Source organism: Nicotiana tomentosiformis, chromosome 1 (genome assembly GCF_000390325.3).
Source record: "Nicotiana tomentosiformis chromosome 1, ASM39032v3, whole genome shotgun sequence".
Lineage (NCBI taxonomy): Eukaryota > Viridiplantae > Streptophyta > Magnoliopsida > Solanales > Solanaceae > Nicotiana > Nicotiana tomentosiformis.
The window spans coordinates 146,213,297-146,234,758 of NC_090812.1; the positions used below are offsets into that span (position 1 = coordinate 146,213,297).

Below are 21,462 nucleotides of genomic sequence, written 5' to 3' on the forward strand. Positions count from 1 at the left end.
GCAGAATGAAGGAGTAGAAACTCAGAAAATCGTATGGAAATGCTGAGAGGAAGGAGTGCAATGTATAGCCAAATCTGTTGAGCGATTTCAGTTCGTGTCTTGTGTGTTGTGTGTCTTTCTTCAACAGCTGTTGCACATATATATAGCAGCCAGTGTTGAAAAAGAACAATCGTCCACCCTCCATGGTGGAGCAAGCATTAGCTTGTTTGTGGAGCAAGCCCAATCATGGTGGGAAGAGCATTAGGCGGCTGCCTTGTGGTCAATACACGGATTGGAAAATATCCGTTACGAAGCCGAAGCCGTAGCCGTAGCCGAGCGAGCGACGACGACGACGGCGCGAGGCTTGCTTTCTTCTTAACTCTTTAAGAGCTATAAAAAGAGCAATTATATATATACCCACCAAAAATCTTTTTCTCTTCCAATATGGGACAATGTCTCATTGTCAAGAGGAAAAAACTTAAAATTTTACTCAAAAATTTCATTTTTCCTCCATTTCCCATTCACCCTCATTTTAAGACTATTTCATCTTAAAAAACAAAACCTCAACAATTTTATCAGTACATGATATTACTTTCGACTTGATATAAAAATACCACATGTTTAATTAAGGTAAAAAAAAATGATAGATAACACAAAGGCAAAATTAAACATGCACAATACTGAAGAAAGACACCGTCAAAGGGAAGATAAAAGTTAGTAATAAACAGTTCAAAAATAAAGTCAAACAATACTGCATAGATAAAAAATATTGAAAAAATTACAATTAGGTGAAATATTTGTTGTTTAGTGTGATCACAAGGGTGAATGATCGTTTTGCCATGAAGGATCGTTTTGCCATGAGATGTTAGGCATTGTTACTACAAGATTATGTATATACAGCTACGAAATGCATCCTAGCTAAATATGAAAATTTCGGTGACTAAACACTTTAGCCATAAAAAAAAATTCCGTAGTATTCATAGCAAAATATAATGGAGCTAAAAGTTAGCTTCAAACTTTACATAATCCATTAAGGAGTAGTACTTATTGCTACAATATTTTTGGTGTTGTAGCTATAATGATAAAAGTCTTTTGCCACCAAAAATTATACTCATAGCAAATTATGTTATTCTTTTGCCACGACGAACAACATTTGTAGCTATATTTATATTGTAGCCACGAGGTATTATCTCGTAGCAAAAGATATAACTTCTTTGCCACACAAATTCAGATTTTGTGGCTACTTTTATGGTTTAACTTCGTGGCAATAATGGGTTTGTTTAGCTACAAATTCAAAAGTCCATAGCTATGAGCTGAAATTTTTGCCAAAAAAATTCTTTTTTGTAGCTAAGATTTCACGTTTTTTGCCATGAGATACATAGAATTGTAGCAAAAGATTTTGATTATTTGGTACAAAAAGTGAATGTATAGCCATATTCTTTTTGGTGGCAATTTTATATATGTTTAGCTACAATTTACATACACTTACTATTTTTTCTATCATTTTGTAAAAATCTAACTTTCATAGTTATAATTATTTTTCATAAACTAATATTGTTAGGCCAATCCTTATTTTTGTCATTGAGACAAAAACATTCACCTACAAAATTTGTAAATACCACTATTGCAATTTTAACCTCAATTGTATGACAAAAGTTATAGTTAACTACGTAAGTTTATTGTCTCTCTAAATTTGTGGTTACTACTTTTGTCATGACAAATAGTTGTAATTATTAAGTTAATTAACTAATTTTTCTTTTTTATAGCTAGAAGATTTTATTTTAAATATTTAATGTTAGTAGATGATTATTATTGTTATGGCAAGTCTCGCATCATGAAAAGAACTAATGATTAGCTATAAAATTTCTTTATAGAAATAAATATGTGGTTATATCATTTAATCATGACAAATAATTGTAGTTATTAAACCAACTGCTATCACACCCTTTTAGAACTTGAAGCAAGAGAATTATTTAGTAATATTTTATTTTAAATAATTTATTATGGCTAAAAAGTTATTATTGCTACAGTAAGTTTTATCTCGAAAAATAAAAACTAATGACTAGCTATGAAATTCCATATTAGGAATAAATCCGTGACTAATTTAACTCATACTGCCACAACTCTTTATAGCTTGAGGTAATAAATATTTATTTAGCGACAATATTTTGTTTTAAATAATATGTTATAGCTAAAAGGTTACTATTGCTATAATAACTTTTATTTCGTGGCAAAAAACTAATGATTAGCTACAAAATTCTGCCATAGCAATAACTATGTGGCTATATCATTTAACTACTGCCATAACTTTTTTTAACTTGAAGCAAAAATATTCATTTAGCTGCAACACATCGTTTCAAATAATTTATTGTAGCTAAAAGGTTACTATTGCTACAATAACTTTTGACGCGTGATAAAAACTTATGATTAGCTACGAAATTCCACTGTAGCAATGAATTTGTAGCTATTTAGATAGTTATTGCCACGATTATTAGTAACTATAGCAAATATGAGAAATTAGCTTTGCCAATTTAGTGTTCGTAGATAAGATATTTTACAATTTTGGAAATAGCCATAGGATTCTAATTTTTGTGGCTATTGCTAGGCATTAGCCACGCTTCTTAAATTCATAGCTAAGATTTCGTAGCCAACATTATGTATAGTTTACCTCCATGATGTAGTTACCGTTTGGCTTGAGTCAATAGTTTATTTGCAAAGTTTGATATTTGATTCGAATGAACTATTAGAGTTTGATATTTATTTGCTACAAACTTTCATTTGAAATACAAAGATAATTTTTATTATGAGATTTAGTACTAAAGTTAATATGGAAGTATAGAAAGATGGGGATCATAATGCTTATATAAAGTAAGAGATTTAGCTCATCTTTGTCCCCAAGGAAAAATCTTCCTTAACAATAGGGTATCAGGGAAGGCGCATTGTTCAGTTATGCATTTACCTTGGCGTAGATAATGTTGTTTTGATTTGTCTTGAATATTTGAACACTTAGAAAGTGCATAGTAATATCAGTTACTGTGCCCATTTACTTAAAAAAATTATCTAATTATATTGATATTGTTTTATAAAATTGTGTACTACATTATTCGGCTTACACGTGTAGAGAAACTACTATACTCTAAGTGTGATGACCCGATAGGTCATCTAGAGTTTTAAACCTTAATTCTTTGTTTCGAAGCATCCACTAGCTTCCTTAAGCCTTTCTCGATTTGTGTGTGCAGCCCGGGTATTTTCCGAAAGGCTTTTATGTTAAAAAAATAATAAAATATGAAACTTTACCTTAAAAATTTATTTGAGTTGATTTCTGTCAACGTTTTGAGCACACGGGCCCGGATTCGTGTTTTGACGGCCTCAGTTGGTCCGTATCGTGATTTGGGATATGGGCATATACCCGAAATCGAATTCGGAGGTCCCTAACTCGAGTTATCATTTTTTGTCGAAATTTTGAAGTTTAAAGGTTTAATGAATCTAAAGGTTTGACCAATGTTTGACTTTGTTGATACCGGGTCCGTATTTTATTCCGAAAATCGGTATAGGTCCATTACTATATTTATGACTTGTCTGTCAAATTTGGTGAGAAACAGAGTTGGTTTGACGTGATTCGGACGTTCAGTTGTTAAAATATAAATTTTAAAATTTCAGTGAAATTTTAATTAGATCTGGTGTCTGATTCGTAATTCTAGGTATTATTTTGGTGTTTTGATCGCGCGAGTGAGTTCGTATCATATTTTTGGACTTGTGTGCATGTTTGATTTGGATCCTCGAGGGCTCGTGTGAGTTTAGGATAACCTACGGGCCTTTTGAACTTAGAAAGTTTGCTCGTTTTTCACTTATGCTGGTTTCTGGTGTTTCCTTTTTCGCAGTCGCGAATATACTCCCACGATCGCGAAGCGTAAAATGAGCTGGAGGAGATTTTGTTCTATGTGAACGCGAAATCTTGGTCGCGAACATGGAGCATTGGGGGGCATGCTCTTCGCGAACGCGGCCAGTCAATCGCGAACGCGTAGTGAAATAAAGGTGGGGAATGCGAGTTGACTGTTGTTCTACACGAACGCGATACAAGGATCGCGGACACGGAGGCTAGGGGGCTAAACCTACGCGAACGCGTAGATCAACTCGCGCTCGCGCCATTGAGGCTTTGCTCTTCGTAAACGCGATGAACACCTGACGCTAGTGATTAAAACAGTCCCAAAAACGTGATTTTGTTCATTCTTCAAATTTTCAAAGCTACAAAATCCTAAAGGCGATTCTCCTAAGAACTTTTCTTCCCCAATTTGTTGGTAAGTGATTCTAACCTACTTTCTTTCAATTTTTCATTACTTTTCATAAGATTTCAAACTAAAATCTAGGATTTTTATGGTGGGGGTTTGGGAAGAATTAGGGACTTTTATAAAATTAGAATTTAGACCTCAAATTGAGGTCGAATTTCGAAACGAAATACATAACCAGGCTCGGGGGTAAGTGGGTAATCGGGTTTTGGTCCGAGTTTCGGGTATGAAAATCGGATTTTGGTCTAAGTTTCGAGTTTGGACCAAGCGGACCCGGGAGTTGACTTTTGTTGATTTTTTCAATAATGACCTAAATTGAACCTTTTTCATTCGTGGGTAGTTCCTAAGGCTTATTTTGAATCGTTTGGTTGATAATTTGCTATATTTGGTTGGTTCGAAGGTTTGTTCGAAAGGCAACGCCGTGGTTGAGCTTTGAGTTGGTCTTTGGAGCGAGGTACGTGTCGTGGTTAACCTTGACTCGAGGGATTAGGACTTGTTTGCCTATTTGATCCTGGTATCCATGATTAGACTAGTTAATTTATAAATTGATCGTTATTTTCGTACTTATGAACTATCTGTGATAATTGAGTATTGTTTCTGAAGTTGAGATTGGTATTGTGGGACTATTGTTGGCAGAAGACTTGATTTTGCTTATTCCATCTCCCTATTGTTATATGTTCACTTACATGGTAAAGGAGAGTATGAAAGCACGAAGGGTGATGTCGTGCCGTATTTGAGAGTTAATGCACGAAGGGTAATGTCGTGCCGTATCTATTGATTCATGATGAAATTGAGAATAAAAGCACAGAGGATGATGATGTGCCGTATTTATCATTTTATGGTGAGATTGAGAGTAAAAACACGAAGAGTGATGCCGTACCGTTATTATTGTTTCATAGTGAGGCTGAGAGTAAAAGTGTGAAAGGTGATACCGTGGAGTTTTATTCATTATGCTTGTTGATTTTGTTGATTAAAGGTTTATTGACTAATTCTTGTTATTATTCCCTGCTGTAGTTACCGTATCTTGAACCCCTTTCGCATGTCCCATCCCTATTGTACTTGTTAATTCTTTATTTGTGGTTATTTTGTACGTATATTTCTGTCTATACAGGTTTAATTACGCGGGTGCCCTGTCATAGCCTCGTCACTACCTCGCCGAGGTTGGGCTCGACTCTTACGGAGTATATTGGGTCGGTTGTACTCATACTACATTCTGTACTTTTTGTGCAAATTTTGGTACTGGTCCAGCTGTTCGTGCGGCGTATTAGCTCAGATTAGCATTTGGAGACTCGAGGTAGATCTACCGGCGTCCGCAGACCTTGAAGTCCCCTTCCATTTCCCTTTATCTACTGTTCTTTTCATTCGAGACATTTGTATTTATTTTAAACCCTATTTTGTAGAGATTCTAGAAGTTTGTGGAACTTGTGACTCTAGATCCGAGTTGTACTTAGATATTATTTGTTTTATGTCATTTGTATTCAGTTTTGGTTTCTTTTCGGCTTAATTGGTTTTATTGGGTTTACTTAACTGAATTGATTAAAAAATGGCTTAAAGATCCTCTAACTTTGGCTTGCCTAACAAGTAAAATGTTAGGTGCCATCACGACCCCGAAGGTGGAAATTCTGGGTCGTGGCACTAAGCTAGCGTTTGGCCATAGATTCCCAAATTTGTTTTGAAAAATCTGATTCGGGTGAAGTTTGGTTTGAAGATGAAAATGTGTTTGGACATAAGTTTTCAAAACATATTTCACTTTTGTTTTTGGATTTATACATACAAGTTCTAAAAATTATCACAAATATCCAACAATATCTTCATCAATAGCATGCATTATCATTATCACAAACCATAGTCCTGAACATAAATAAATTTAGTACAAAATTATTATTGTTATAATGAACTACATTATACACTATTAGATGACCGATAAGATAAATCAGCATTGTTGTAAAATAATAAATGGTAGGTTCTTTTATAAAATACAAAAGTTTGAGGTAATTTTTTAAAAAATATAATAGTAAAATTTGGGCCAAAAACAGCTCTTGGGATTTTTGAGAATTTGTCAAAATGTGGATAAAATTTATGAATAAATATGTATTTGTCAAAAAATATTTGGGAAAAATTTGATAAAATTTATGACCAAACAGGTCATAAATAATCGAAAAAATCTAAATATACACTTAAATGTAATTATTATAGTACATATCAGACAAATCACAAATGTCAGGTTATATTAGGACCTTTTAGGGTGCACGTGATTTTATTCTTTTTTTTTTCCCGTCCTTTTTCTGGAAAGTTGCATCAACCGCATCTCTCTCTCTCTCTCTCTCTCTCTCTCTCTTTTACCCACACAAACAGTCGCCTCTCTCTCTCTCTCTTCTCTCTCTCTCTCTCTGACACACACACACACACACACAAACAAACAACCCTTATTATTCTCTTCTCTGCAAATCTAGGGTTTCGATCTCCTTTTCTTTTGCGACTACGAGAACTTCTGCTGCTTCATTAATGGAGTTTGGAGGTGATAGAAAAAGAGGAAGGCCACATGGCCCTATGAATGGCAATGGTACTTTTAAGAAATCTAAACAAGGTACTTATTATCTTTCTTTTTCTTGCTAAATACTTTTTGCATTTCATCCTCTTTTTTTCTAATCTTTGTTTGCTTGCATATTGTTGGCTTCGTTATTTGTTATCTATACGTGCTGTCAAATCTAGGGTTTTGCTAATTTTACTTCTCCCTTTTTTTTTGGAATTTAATATATATCAATTTTTGTTGACATTTTTATCCTTTTCTGGTATCTATATTTGCGGTTGTTGTGTGTTTTTTTCCCTTTCTGAAACGTGTAATGGTGTGTATTAATAGGGTTGTTTTCCACTCATGTATTTTATCGGTCATGGTGATTAAAAATTTCCGAGTAGTGGTCGCAAAGACAGTTACATCAAAGTGTAAAGTGTGAATAGTTAAATGAATTAAGTTTTGAAAATTTTTTAAATTCAAAACTTTTTAGCCATGAAAGAGTGTCTTGTAAACTATGATAGTTAAAATTGTTTACAGTCACCCATGGTGTGGCTTAGTAGTCAATGAACTAGGTGCAAATTGCAACGAAGCTAAAAAATACTAGGTGATTTCTGATGGGAGGTAAGGAATAGTCAAGACTCATGCAAGCTGGCCCGAATACCACAGTCATTAAAAAAAGAAAAATCGTTTACAGTAGAGGGAACAATCGTCATGTAAAACTTGCTAAGTTAAATCTGAAACACATGGTAGTAAAATAGTTTATCATGATCGAGCTGAATTGTTTTTGTTTCTTGTGAGAAAGAGAGGAGAACCCAGTTCCTTCTTGTGTTTCTTTTTTGCCTTTTTATACCTCCAAGAAGATAGGTTTTAGTATTTGCTTCTATCTCTTCAGAAATTTTTGCTGGAGTACCTCTAAATTGTGGAAGTTATTTGTAAAATAGGGTCCGGTAGACATTCTTAAAAAAACAAAAAAACAAAACAAAAAAAACACCAGGGTCTGTTAGATGGCATGCACATTGTATTTGACTGTGAATTTTCTTGTAGCCAAGTTTGTCCTGGTAAATTGCCGTGAACTATATATTCTATGTCCACCTCCAAAAGAATTAGAGTTTGAAGAGTTCAAGTGTAAGTTGTTTTGTCCTTAAAATAAGAACTTACCAAAAAAGTGAAATTCTTGTTTCTGGAGAAAGATAAAATCTGGTTATACTTTAAAGGTTTACGGGACCAACTTAAGGATTCAGTTTAATTTGTAATGGTTTTCATCATTGTTTATCAACTCCATGGTTTTATATTGATCAGAAAAAGTTGTGATAATTTAATTGAGTGATAACAGATGTCTTTCAAATAGATGGTTAATACCACAAATTTAACTGGAAAACAATTGATTAATGTTATGCAACAGAACTGGAGTCAATTCCAACTGGTATAGGAAGCAAATTGAAGCCGTGCACAAAGTTTTTCAGGTTCTAATCTTAACTCATCTAAAATAAGCACTTTAAGTGTAGTTTATTATATTTCTAACTTCTTAAATTCTAATCAAGCGTATTTATGTAGTTAATTCCAATTATTCAGATCCTTTCGGACTAATGGATTGGTTATCCAAGGCCGTGTTACAGGGATAATAGTTGTTAAGTTGAAAACAGCTGTTGAAAGGAAATACGATGATTTTGATATAACATTGAACTAACAACTTGCTCAGAGTTTGTAATCAAAAAAGCTGATCAGCCGTCAGCGGGAGTAAAACTTCCACTGCCTTTAAATAAGCCAGTATAACGATTCTGCTACACTCAATCATGTTGGCAAGTAAATGCAGTGCAAACTTAGCTATATAATTTTGTGAGAAACTTTGGTGAGTCACATCCGGTGATAATATTGTGATGATGCGGCAGATAGATGAATTGGTCTTTCATATGCCGATTATTATGCTGTTCTCTCCTCCTAAGTGACTTTTCTTGGCATTGAACAATTCTGTAGTTTGCAATCAAATTGATGTGTTGGTACTTCAAGGGTTTGGGTGGGCCGGGAGTATTATATTGGTAAAGTTTTTAGAATAGCTAAGCTTCTTGATCTGAGAAGTCTTGATGCCTTCTTAGTTATAGTTTGCCTAATCTCTTTTCAAGCAATCTAGGTGGTACTTTTGGCTTCTCCTATTCTCTAATGTGTGACATGAACCTACTCTTTCTGCATAAAATAGGCTTTTTGGGTGGTTGTGTTGATCTAGCTGTTATGTGGGAAGATTTTGCATTGGTTAGTCTCATTGATGAATCAGGCAAATGTTGTTGCATGAAGTGATTTTAGAAAGTCAATTTGTACTTTTATGGATCAATGCATGAAGGCTAAAAATAAAAAGAAGGGGAAAGTACAGTGTCGGGAAAGTTTTGAATTTGCACAACATAGTGCCATTTATACACACTTGTCCTCTTGTATACATGTATAACATACATGAACAAGTAAAATAGGGAAATCGAATATGAACCTTACTACATGTTATTTTACTTGGTGGGAACATAACCTGTCGGACACAAAACTTGTGTTTTGTGATCGTTCAAGTAAATTACTAAATTATGAGCCACTTTTTACTGCATCTCAAGAATCGCTTATCTTGTGAGGCAAACATGTTTAAGCACATTTATATATATATAAAAGATTGTGTTTAAAGTCTCCACGAATCACCAAATCTAAGAGATAGAGTGTTTACTTCATCCTATAGAATGTGAATATTTGATGTATGTTTCATGTTTGGTTAAAAGCGTCTCAAGCATGTCCAAGATGATTAAATCTTGAACCTTCTCAAGAGGATTCATGCGTCTCAGGTGACTTCTGCTAGCTGCCTTCCCACTCCATTATACTAATTTGTTCGTTCTAAACCTTCTTCTCTTGGCCTACTAGGTCTCAATTGCTTAAGGGATCCAGGTTCTTGGAATGTTTCTGGCTAACTAGTTAAGAGAACTATTTCTTCAAAGAGTTTTATGAATGGATGTAATAACCTCAAAAGGAAAAACATCTTCTTTGGTTTCACTGTAACTTGTATAAGATTTCTTTGGCACCAAGATATACCATCCAAAGTAATGTGATCCCTACTGTTGGCTGGAAATAAATAAATTCATTGGTTAACTTGATTCTTTTGATGTACCTATTTCTGTCTACAAGATGAGGCATGATATATCTCTGCTGGTAGTATTAGGCACCATTCAGTTTTGGCCTTGTGTGTAAATTCACACAAGGAAATTATTTTTTAATTGATTAGTTATTTTTGAGATGAAGAGGAACTCAAAATGATGAGATCACTACATTCATATTAACACATAGTTCGAGAATTACGTCATATAAGATACCGAAGCCCCAAGGGCTGTTCAAGTGGCAAAGGTTGAGGGATTTGTGAATTAGGTCACATGTTCGATCCCTGCGTCATTCAAACTTAGTTCAAGTGGCAAAGGTTGAGGGATTTGTGAATTAGGTTACATGTTCGATCCCCGCGTCATTCAAACTAAGCCTGGTTTCTAAGTGGAGAAGAGTAGAGGGGTGGGCCCATTATCCTCATGTTTTGAAGGCTGCGGTTGGCCCTAAGGGTTTGCCTAAGACGAATCACGGATTTCTCGGTCATAAAAAAAGAAAGAAAGATAAAAGATAGCCAAAGTACAAAGATTGGAGCATATGTTCAGTGCTCCTTGATGATTCAAGTTACTAGAAAAAAGCATGTGGACTGAAGAAAAGTTTGAAAAAAGGATTAAAGGATGCTCTGTGTTTTTTGAGCTCTATGGTTTATGTTAAGAGGCATTAAATTAATTGTGCAGGATGAATGTGATTTCAGATGTATTTATATGGTTAAGCCATGTAATGAGATTATGAGGTTAAATTAGTTATGATAGATTTTATTGGTCAAAGGTGTATTTTTGGTTGGAGGCTATGGTCATGTTGGATCACAGATGGCCTTTTTTAAATGGTTGCATGAACTGAAGTTTTCCTAAATTTGTAATGTTTCAGAAAAGTGCCATTGATATAATCTTGCTGGTATACATAATAATGCCTAATTCAAGAATTACGTCATATACGATAGCGAACTACAGGGTTTGGCGCATATGTTCAGTGCTCCTTGATGAGTCAAGTTACTAGAAGAAATCATGTGGACTGGAGAAAAGTTTAAGATTAGGATAGGATGCTGCTCTGTTTATATTATGGGGCATTAAAGTTAATTGTGCAAGAGATTGTGAGGTCAGAGTCGTTAGACATATCTATAAGGTTAAGCCATGTAATGGGATTATGAGGTTAAAATAGTTATCAAAGATTTTATTGGTCAAATGTCCAATTTTGGTTGGAGGCTATATTCATGTTGGATTATAGATGCCCTTTTTGATATCATTAGAAGAGCGTCATTGATATAATCTTGCTGATAATTCACCTTACATATAAAAAAGGTTATAGATTGCTGATAATTCTTTTTTGTTATCTCTTCTTTATCAAAAAAAAATTGTTGGTGCTTTATAAATAGTACTTTGAAATCTCTCTCTGCATGTTTGGATGTAACACCATTGGTCAGAAAAGCAGTTTTAGTTGAAGTTGTCGCTGGTGAAAAACAGTTTTCATTTTGCTTAGTTGTCATAGCCTGTTTTGCTGTAGAGTCAACCAACCATTCTACGTAGATTCTTCCAAAAGCTCAAATATTAGTCTGATTTGATTCTAGGGTCTTTTACCTGTGTGGCTGTTTCTCTGTAGGAAAAAGGGGTTATGATTGCCTTCGTTTAGATTTAAGAGATAGAAAAGAGCCCTAAACTTCCGGTTGTCATTGTACTAGTAAGTCATAATGCAAAGGTCTGGGCTCCAATTTATGTTTAAATCAGGAAAGACTGGTTGTTACACATGATGGCTCTGAAGATTGAAGAATATAACACACAGACATAACTAGGTGGAGTTTTATGAAGTTATACATAATTGGTTATATTGCATATACGCCATGATTGCAAGTTTGCTGCAGTTTTATGAGCTTAAAGCCTTTGTTTGAAGGCGCAAGAAATCTGACAAGATGTTTAGGGTGGAAAGATTAAGTAGGACACTAGCTGGTATCTTGAAAACAGAACATTGATTGATAGTTTGAGATTCTGCTTTTGCTATGGAGCTGGTTAAAGCATAGATGAAAGTGGATGTAATAGTTGTATGTACTTGTATGATTAGAGGGTGGTCTAAAAGAGCTTCAGAAGTGTCCCTACTTTATCAGTGACTACATTGAGACAGAAGTAATAAGCTCTGGCTTTTTCTGTCTACAGGCACCAAACAGTGAGAAGAATTTACTGGTGCCTTGTTTTGGGCCTATTGAAGAGTACATGTTTGACATGAACCAGGTACCACATTTCAATATATTTCTTCTGTGGCTGTTTTGGTGAATTGTGCTATGTGCAGAGAAATTCCCTTCAGTCATTTGATAAGAAAGATCACAGATGCATTTTTTTTGAAAGGAGAATATTACCAAATTCTTCTGGTTAGATGATTGTTATTCTCATTCAGTAAATTGTGAAGGGGTAGGAAATTCAAACTTGAAGTTGTCCGTATAGGTAAAGTGCATGGTTGGTATCTTCCATCAAAAGATAGAAAGGACATAATTTTTTTCTAGTTGGCTGATTGTGTATAAGATGTTTGGTTGCTTTATGGCAATACGCTTTGAATCTTTGTATTTGTTGAACTGTTAGGAATAGAAAAATCGGTAGGTGCAGTTTCGAATCTTGCCATTAAGCATGCTTTCTTTGATTCTGTTTTAACTGAAAATTGATGATCTTGGAGATACACTGACAATTGCGGAGAGTCAATTGTAGTATTCTGAAAATGGATGTGATTGTTATGACATTTCTCTCTGTAGATGCTACATGTGATCACACCGTAATTGGTCTTTAAATTTTATTCACTTATGTGGCAATGCTGGGAAATGTAGTGAAATGCCATTTTAGATCTTCAAGTCCTCTTTTATCCCCTTTTTGGTGCATTACAATGCCATGATTGATATCTGGAAAACCTTTTCTTTCGAGTCTTACAATTCAGGTATATTTGTTGTTTGAAGAATTTCCCTTGCAACTAAAGTTTGTACAGACTTTTCCACCTTAATTTTCTTTCAACTCAGTTATTTAGACCAAAAGTCGAATAGAAAGAAGCAGCCTGGTGTATTGTAAGCTAACATAAAATTTTCAGTTGACTTCGGATACTTTTTTTTTGTGGGGCTGGGGGGTTGGTGACGTAGGACCATTCAACCGAAAGGCAGTGATTAAGAAATATCTAGTGTGCTCTGAAGAGAAGCTTGCTTACAATTTTCATTTTATTGAAATGAGAATCCCTGCCTTCTTTTCCGTTACTTCGTTATTTTTTTCATAAATGTCTAAGGCCTCATTTGTTTGCACTTAATGGAGGTCTGAATCTTAATCATTCAGATCTCAGACATTAAGTACGTTTGTTTTTAAAGTTTGAATCTTAATTATTCAGATCTTAATCGTTAATTTTTTTTTTTTTTTTTTAATTCATAACCACTTAATCGGTCTTAATAGGTCTGTATCATTAAGATCTATAACAGAGACTTCATTAAGATGCTATCATCCATATTCATTATTAATTGCCGCCACCGCCTACCATTATCAACTACCACCATGCCACCCAGCACCCACCACCACCATACTCAACCACCACCACTATCATCCTCAATCATAGCCGCCGCCATTGTCGACTACCACCACCCACCATCCCCACCACTCCCACCATCATCATTCTCGACGACAACCAACACTCATCCACCTCAACTACCACAACTAACTATCCCATCACCATCAACAACCATAGCTGGCACTGCCCATAATTATAAACTACCACCACCACCACCACCACCACCACCACCACCACCACCACCCACCACCACCATCCTCAATGATAATAGCTACCACTACCAATCACCACTAGCTACTACCCTAAACTACCACCATCAACCAAATCTACCACCAACCGCCGCTTTTAGTCAGCATTCACAAGCATTACCGTTAGCCATCACCACCAGCAACTATCATATTTTAAAAAGCTATATATTTTAGTGATGGAATATTGGATTAATTAGTATTTTATTTGAATTTTATGTTTATTAATTTTCAAATAAACGTATATTTTATACATTCAGATGTTAAAAATCAAACAGTCTTAATCATTTAGTATTCAGATCTTAATACACATCTTAACATTCAGATGTGTATTTAGATTCAGATGTCTTAATCTTAATACACATTTTGATATTCAGACGTGTATTCAGATTCAAACGTCTTAATCTTTTTTAAGTGATCCCCCTTCATACGACTTAGAATTGATTTGGTGTATTCAAATGATGTAAACCTCACCAGTTTCTTCTACTCGGCTGATTGTGTATAAAATGTTTGGTTGCTTCATAGCAATAAGCTTTGTATCTTGCTTTGTTGAACCGGTTGTGTGCATAGAGAAGAAAAATAGGTAATCTTTTGTGGTGCAATTTTGGAACTTGCTACTGAGAATCTGACAAGTGACTTACAAAAAGAATAAAAAAAAGAATCTGACAAGTCCGAAGAGTAAATCTTGGACAATCTGAAACCAAACATCTGATTGTTATGATACATATGATATGATTGCACTCAAAAGTTTGGTTTTTAAATTGCTTAGTAACTTTGAGAATGGGAATGAAATGATGTTTTGGATATTCAATTCCTCATTCAACTTATTAAAAAAAGATTCAATTCCCCCCGCCTTGATGCTTATAACATACCATGATACCATAGTGGGAAACCTTGTCCATTGATTAGAATTGCAAATGTTCTTATTTTGAGGAATTTCCCCTCCTACTGGAGTTTGTACCATTGATCTCAATTTCCTTGTCATTCAGTTATTTAAACCTAAAGTCTGAGTGGAATTGGACAGCTGTGCTTGTAACACAAAATTGACATTCTTCTGTCGTTTCTGAATACTTTATGAATGTTGGAACTATAACAAGAAGTGGTTTGGATGTTTTCATTATAAAAGGAAGTGTTTGGTGATATGGCTGAGAGAATTAGATTGTTATGAATTATGGGTGAGGAATTCATAGATCTTAAACACTAATTTCATTGTATCAGAGGTTTATACATCGTCTTTCCCAAGTTGAAATTTTTTATTTAGTTGGACGAATAATCAGTATGATCTGTGTTAATCTCTGATACTGAAATGTGGATTTGTAGAGAAAAGTGCAACATTGAGGGTAAGATTTTCCTGGAAATTTGTAAACCAGCTTATGGTTACAAAAGTAGTATACATCTGCTTTGCTATTTTATTCCATTCTGAAATTGTGGTCATGATAGCTCAGCGCACCGGAGATTACATTTCTCTTGCTACACTTACAGACTATCATAATAGTTTATAAAATCCGATAGTTATTTCACGCAGTAATACATTTACCGGAGACTTGGAATGAGAATGCATTCATAGATACTATGTGAAGATGCGGCATTTTTGTGATATTAGTGGAAAAAGACCATATACGTGATGATTGACATTTTGCTGTACTGGTGTCAATGAATCACTGTTACTTTTGGTTCATGGATACATTGGATAGAGATTTTTCTCAAGGAACAAAATTTGGATTTTGGCTCTTAAGTCTCTATTTCCTTTGAGGTGATATGGACAGAGGATCTTCAAGGAGATGAGATGTCAAAGAGAAAACCTCAATGCTTCTTGTTGCGAAGTGTTTTCTTTTCTTATGCAGGGGACACGAGTCATTTAATTTATACCAAGATGGTTTACGTTCTGATTTTTTGGCTGCCAGTGGATGTTGATCGATATATGAAGATGATTAGTTTCTAATTTTAGCTGCCATTGTATGTTGATGGTCTTTTAACTGAAAAGTCTGTGGTGGGAGGTTCTGAATTGGTTTGGAATACAGTGGTTATGGTGAGTTCAGTAAAGGGGGCATTGCATAGCTGGAATTTCAAAAGGAGAAAGATAAGACCCAAGGCATGAGATATAGCCCCACTAGCTCTTATCTTTGTGTGTAGAGGGAGAGAAATGAGACCAGTGTCATCAAAGGCGCGCTTAAGCCCTAAAGCGAGGCTCAAAGCATGTTGAGCGCTTCGCCTCGCTTTGCGGGTGCTTCAACGTCGCATCAAGGCTCTAAGGCATACGTTTTCTTGCCAATGAGTGTAATCATGAAAAGGCAATTGATATTTCACTTTATCGTTTTTTTTGTCCATATATTTGTTATTTATGTTTATAATTATTTGTCTTGCACTACATATACATATTTTTACTTTTTCTCCATTTTGCCATTTTCCATTAAAGCCCACGCTTTTATTTGCACTTTGCGCTTAAAGCCCCAACAGGCCTTAGAGCTTTTTTGCGCTTTTCGCCTTTGATAACACTGTATAGGACAACGCTTGAAGGGTTCGAGAGTGATTTTGTACTTGTGAGGGGTAGCCTCTTGTCTCTAGTTTCTTTCTGGTGTACCCATGAGGTCCTTGTTCGTATATACGAGTTAGTGACGTTTGTAGAGAACCATATTTGGTGTAGGTTTCTCTACTTTTTGGTATACTTTTTGTATACGGGGTTTCGTCGAGGACTGGACATTAATATAATTCTTTACCTTATCAATTTTTTTTTAAGTCTGTTTTAACGTTTATGAAAAGAAAAAGTCCTTATCCATTTGAGAGAGGTTTCCAAAGGAAACAAAAACTCTGTCCCCACTTTTTTTGTTTGGGTTATTGACGAGCGCAAAACACAACACGAAATTGATGCTCGCTAGCCAAATATAGTAATGTTTAATTATCGTCTCCACAGGGAAGGATTGTATTTAACCAGTGTTCAAGTAATTTCTAGCTTACCGCTATTCAGGATGATTAACACTGTGGTTGGGACTTGGGATGATTAGTAACTAAAATTAACTACGAAAACTGAAGCAATTAGCATTTTATTGCATAAAGACAAGAGTTGAGCAACACCGAAGTAATCAATGGGAGAAATAAGGGCCGTGACAGGATATGTGCAAGATGGCTGTTTGAGATCTAACTCTACTTTAATTCACTCTAATGTTATGATGATTCTTACAAATTCACTTAATGATTAATTCAAACGTGTAGCCAAGACCCCTCTCTTGATTAAATCTTAACTCTTTGAGGTGAACTAATATAAAGCACTCTGAAAATATGCAAGCACGCGTTAATGGATTAGTCTTTAGGAAAACGTCTCTCGAATATTCTCCTAACTTGATTTAATCAACAATTCAACAAGCTCTTTGGATTACTTAAAAGAATCACTCAATTAAACCAAACAAAATAATGCAAAGATTATCACCAAAATATTCCTCTTTCGATTAAATAAACTAGTGAACAAAGTTGCAATCAATTCAAAGCTCCATAAACGAATTCATGCAAAGAACTAGTGTTAAAATCCACAAATATCAATCAAAACACCATATCCGTCAAACCCTAAGGTAAACTACTCCATAATCATGGAGAAATTCATCACAAATAAAGTTGAAGTATAAGAAAACATGAATTCAATCCAAACTCGGGTGTTGAGTTGAGGAAAGAATGATGAATCCTTGTGCTTTGAGTCTCCAATACTCTTTCAATCTTCTGTAGGTCAAAAGTCCTCTCAAAATTGTATTTTTGATGTATTCATACCATGTAGGAATGGGTCCGAACGGAACTACCCTTTCCAAGCTGAAACGAGAAAGTACTCGGACAAAAATACACATGCGCGACGCAGGGCGCGATGCCCAATGCGCGCGCAAGTGGAGAACTTTAGAGGGCTGATTTTTACACTCTGCATGTAGTGCATTTTTCTTAGAGTTATCTTTTTTCTCATTTTTTGACATTCAGACTTGGTCCTCGACTCCCGAACGTAATCATAGCTTAATTTCTTGGGCTTTTACTCGGACTTCAAAGTTCCAACTTGTTCAATATTGCTTCAAATTATCTTAATAGCTCGGAATCATTTCCTTCAAGGCATAAAACACATAATAAGCGCATATCACCATTATTTAAGCTCAACCACAAGTAAAATGCAGTAATTAGAGTGCAAACTATGACTAAAAGTCTAAAACACGGGTTTCTAGCTTACCATCAGTTATGGTAATTTATATTAGGTTTAGCCTAGCTTTTCTAGCATTTAGAAATGAGAATTGTCCCTTCTTCATCCTATAAGCTGTAAAATAAGAGTGATGAAATAAGATTCTTCATTGCAGGCATCAACAACAACATAACTGGGCTAAGCTAGAGTATGCGAGCCAATGAAGTCTAGGAGGGGAACTACATTATTTACAGGGGTTAGAGAGCTCCAACTAAATAGGTGCTCAGGGCATTTGGAGCTGAAATGCCATCAAACCATATGCGATTTCTTTCTTGCCAAAGCCACCAAAAAATGCTTGTTGGGATCATCTTCGAGATTTTCTTGATGGCTATGTCAACTTTCCAACTGTTCCGACCTTCCACTGCCTCCCTGATGCCCCAAGCTGTAAAATAGTTTTAATAGGCTAAAGTTTGACCGGTCCTTAAGTGATGTCATGAGAAAGTGATTAGTGATATTTTGAGATATCATCTTTTTGGAGATATTGCTGGGCAAATTGCTAGAAGATTTGTGCTCAGTTAATTTTAGTATTTTGTATTTCTTGTCAAAATCTTGTGCATAAGTGAATATGCAATGTGTGGATTTCAAGAAATATGTGTGTATGTTACTTTGCTTGCCTAGTAAAAAGACCTGCTTGATCACTTTTTGGTTCATGTGAAATTACCCTGTTTTTGATTCCTATCAACATTCTTTCCTGTTGATAAGCAAGCATTGGGCAATTTCAAAAATTGACATGCAAAAGAGTTCTAGGGACTCGTAATATGAGTAATAATGTGCCGTTAACATCGTAGACGAGTCCGGCTATGTGTTGTTCTTTGTGTTTCTTAATGTATCGGAGTTTGAATTTTAGAGATTTTAGTTGTTGGATATCATGTTCTTTTATGATAGCAAAGAGGTTTTGTAGAGTGTTTTTGCTTGACAAATGCCTTAATCAAGAAATTAATAAATCGAGCCCCTATTTAAGATATGTGAATAAACTGGGAGATGCTGTATGACTTGGCTCTCGCTGTTATTGATCTTCTTGCTGATAAGCTTGACTCTAATGGTTCATGATGGCAACTTTGTTTTTTCCAACTTTATTGTCTCCCTTTTTGCCCTTTTGTCCTTTTTTTTTTTTTTGGAGCCGAGGGTCTTTCGGAAACAGCCTCTCTACTCCTTCGGGTAGGGGTAAGGTCTGCGTACACACTACCCCCCAGACCCCATTAGTGGGATTTTACTGGGTTGTTGTATAGTTGAATTAATGTATTAATTTGATCTTCTGCAGTACTTCGGGATGCCCATTTGGGGAAGGATGCCACTTCTTGCATTATGTACCTGGAGGTCTTAAAGCTGTAACTCAAATGCTTGGCAGCAACCCAGCTCTTCCAGCAGCTTCTAGAAATTCAATAGCTCCGTCTTTCCCTGATGGATCATCTCCTCCAGCTGTTAAGACTCGTCTCTGCAACAAATTCAACACCGCTGAAGGTTGCAAATTTGGTGACAAATGTAATTTTGCCCATGGTGAGTGGGAGCTCGGCAAGCCAATGGCTCCATTGCATGAGGAGTCCCATGGTAGGTTCCAGATGCATGGAAGGTATGGTAGTCGACCAGAGACAACTCCTGCAGGTCTTGGAGCAGCTGCCAGCTTTGGGTCCTCTGCGACTGCTAAGATCAGTGTAGATGCCTCTCTTGCCGGACCTATTATTGGAAAAGGTGGTGTCAACTCAAAGCAAATAAGCCGTGTGACTGGAGCCAAATTTTCCATTAGGGATCATGAGTCAGATCCTAACTTGAGGAATATAGAACTTGAAGGTACAATTGATCAGATTGGACAAGCCAGTCAAATGGTTCGTGAGCTTATTCAGAGCGTTACAGCAAAATCTGCGGCACCCATGATGAAGAATCCCAGCTCCACTGCAACAAGCAACTTTAAAACAAAAATTTGTGAGAACTTTGCTAAAGGGTTGTGCACTTTTGGAGAAAGGTGCCACTTTGCACATGGAGCAGAAGAATTGCGTAGATCAGGTCCATGAGCTTTGCAGTATTTACTATTAGGGGGTATTATCTTTTTGGCTGTTATCTGTTTTTATCTGGGTTTGTGAAAATACTAGATAGGTGTTTTTGCCATTCGTCGTCTCTTGGTTTTTGAGGCTTGTAGTTAGATCTTTAATGTGCTGCTTTCTCATGACTTCGTTGCTTTTATCTTGTTTGCTGTTCTTTTAATCATAACCTAGTTACTGTTATTGATATGGAATTGTAGTATGTTTTGCTTGAGCTTCGCGAGTGGGGAACAATGTGTGCTTTGTGTATGCTTCTTTTGCGTACGTTAACCCAGAGGGACTGACTGCTGGAAAATTGGGTCAACCACTTGGTCAAGAATTTTTTCTTGGTCAAGTTCTAATCCTTTGTTTTACAGTTGAATTGTTTGCTATCTACATTTGGCCTCATTAGGGATCCGGGATGACTTTTCTAGTGTCTGCTGATTTAATTCTGCGATCGAGGTATGTGATAAAGAGGGAAAAGCATGGATCTTAAGAGATGAGAAAGGGAGTTGAGTATAAGTTTTGTGTTTAAATTAACAGTTCAGAAATTCAGGAGACTTGATCTTGAATTTCTAATTAGAGCTCAGATATTTTAGATACTAAGTTGTGAATTCCAAACTAGCAATTCAAAAATTCAAGATATTTAATCTTGAAGTTTGGGTGACTTGCTTCATCTGTGAATACATTGAAAATTGTAAATATATTTTACACATGCTTAAAAGTGGCTAATGGTGCACTCTTACTTTTAATAGTACTCTTTATTGAAAGAAAATTGGAAAACATAATAAAAGTCTTTCATAATAGGTATTTAAAAGCATTTATTTATTTAAATAATGCTTATATGAAACTGAGTTTACGTATCATGTTTCTGTAATTGACTCTAAAATGTACTTTTTTGGATAATTGGTCAACTAGAACTGTTTCTAAAACTGATAAAGAAACACATCTCAAATGATTCAGTCAAACACTAATTATTACGTACCTATCTAAAACACTTCTCTAAAAATGTCTTTTTACAAAAAAGTTTTCTTAAAATAAAACGATTTCAAAAGTTTGACCAAATGGGCAATAAGAGTCGATCTTACTATTTTGCTAACCATTAAAAAGAACACCATTTGCAGGGCAATAAAGAAATTCGATAGGGAATATTCGGTCCTTTCGTCATCTGTGGTAAGTGGAGAAAATTATTTAAAAGACTCCTTTTTCATCTCTAAAGAGTAAAGGTTATGTGTTCTTTCAAACATCATAAGATATATTTAAACGTCTCACTGGTTTTATGTTTATAAAGATTTTTTTTTTAATATCTCTTTTATCGTCTCTAACTCTATAAAAAAGAGACAAAGAAGACTTACATGCCAAATATTATGCTTAATCTCTCTTTCAAACCTCACAAAAGAAGTATTGTTACTTGTTAATTGTTATAACTGTGACATAATAGTATCTATTATCCGGGTTAAAAAATTTAATTTAATTTAATTTAAGGTTAAGTGTCATACGATAAATAACAGAAGCACAAAAAATAAAATAACGCATATAATTCAGGAATCAAAATTACCTACTGGTAAATAATTTCACTAAT

At 35.2% G+C, this 21,462-nt stretch overlaps 1 protein-coding gene and 1 long non-coding RNA gene across 2 annotated transcripts; one reads left to right on the forward strand and one right to left on the reverse strand.

Annotated features, from left to right (window-relative positions):
* Positions 1–6,578: 6,578 nt before the first annotated feature.
* On the reverse strand, positions 6,579–6,796 carry LOC138903657 (uncharacterized). The gene is made up of 2 exons (XR_011412996.1): positions 6,675–6,796; positions 6,579–6,641 (listed from the first exon to the last, which is right to left on the reverse strand). It is a non-coding gene; the product is annotated as an uncharacterized lncRNA (long non-coding RNA).
* LOC104118905 (zinc finger CCCH domain-containing protein 14-like) lies at positions 6,634–20,115 on the forward strand. The gene is made up of 3 exons (XM_009630293.4): positions 6,634–6,852; positions 8,183–8,243; positions 19,127–20,115. Exons 1-3 carry the CDS (start codon positions 6,771–6,773, stop codon positions 19,872–19,874), a joined length of 891 nt encoding a protein of 296 aa, XP_009628588.1. The 5' UTR covers positions 6,634–6,770; the 3' UTR covers positions 19,875–20,115.
* The last annotated feature ends 1,347 nt before the right edge of the window (positions 20,116–21,462 follow it).

Excerpts from the sequence above, each read along its gene's own strand:
- LOC104118905 (XM_009630293.4), top strand. The coding sequence starts at position 6,771 with ATGGAGTTTGGAGGTGATAGAAAAAGAGGAAGGCCACATGGCCCTATG. Across the intron at positions 6,853-8,182 it reads TTTTAAGAAATCTAAACAAG|AACTGGAGTCAATTCCAACT; the intron begins GTACTTATTATC and ends GTTATGCAACAG. Across the intron at positions 8,244-19,126 it reads CCGTGCACAAAGTTTTTCAG|TACTTCGGGATGCCCATTTG; the intron begins GTTCTAATCTTA and ends GATCTTCTGCAG.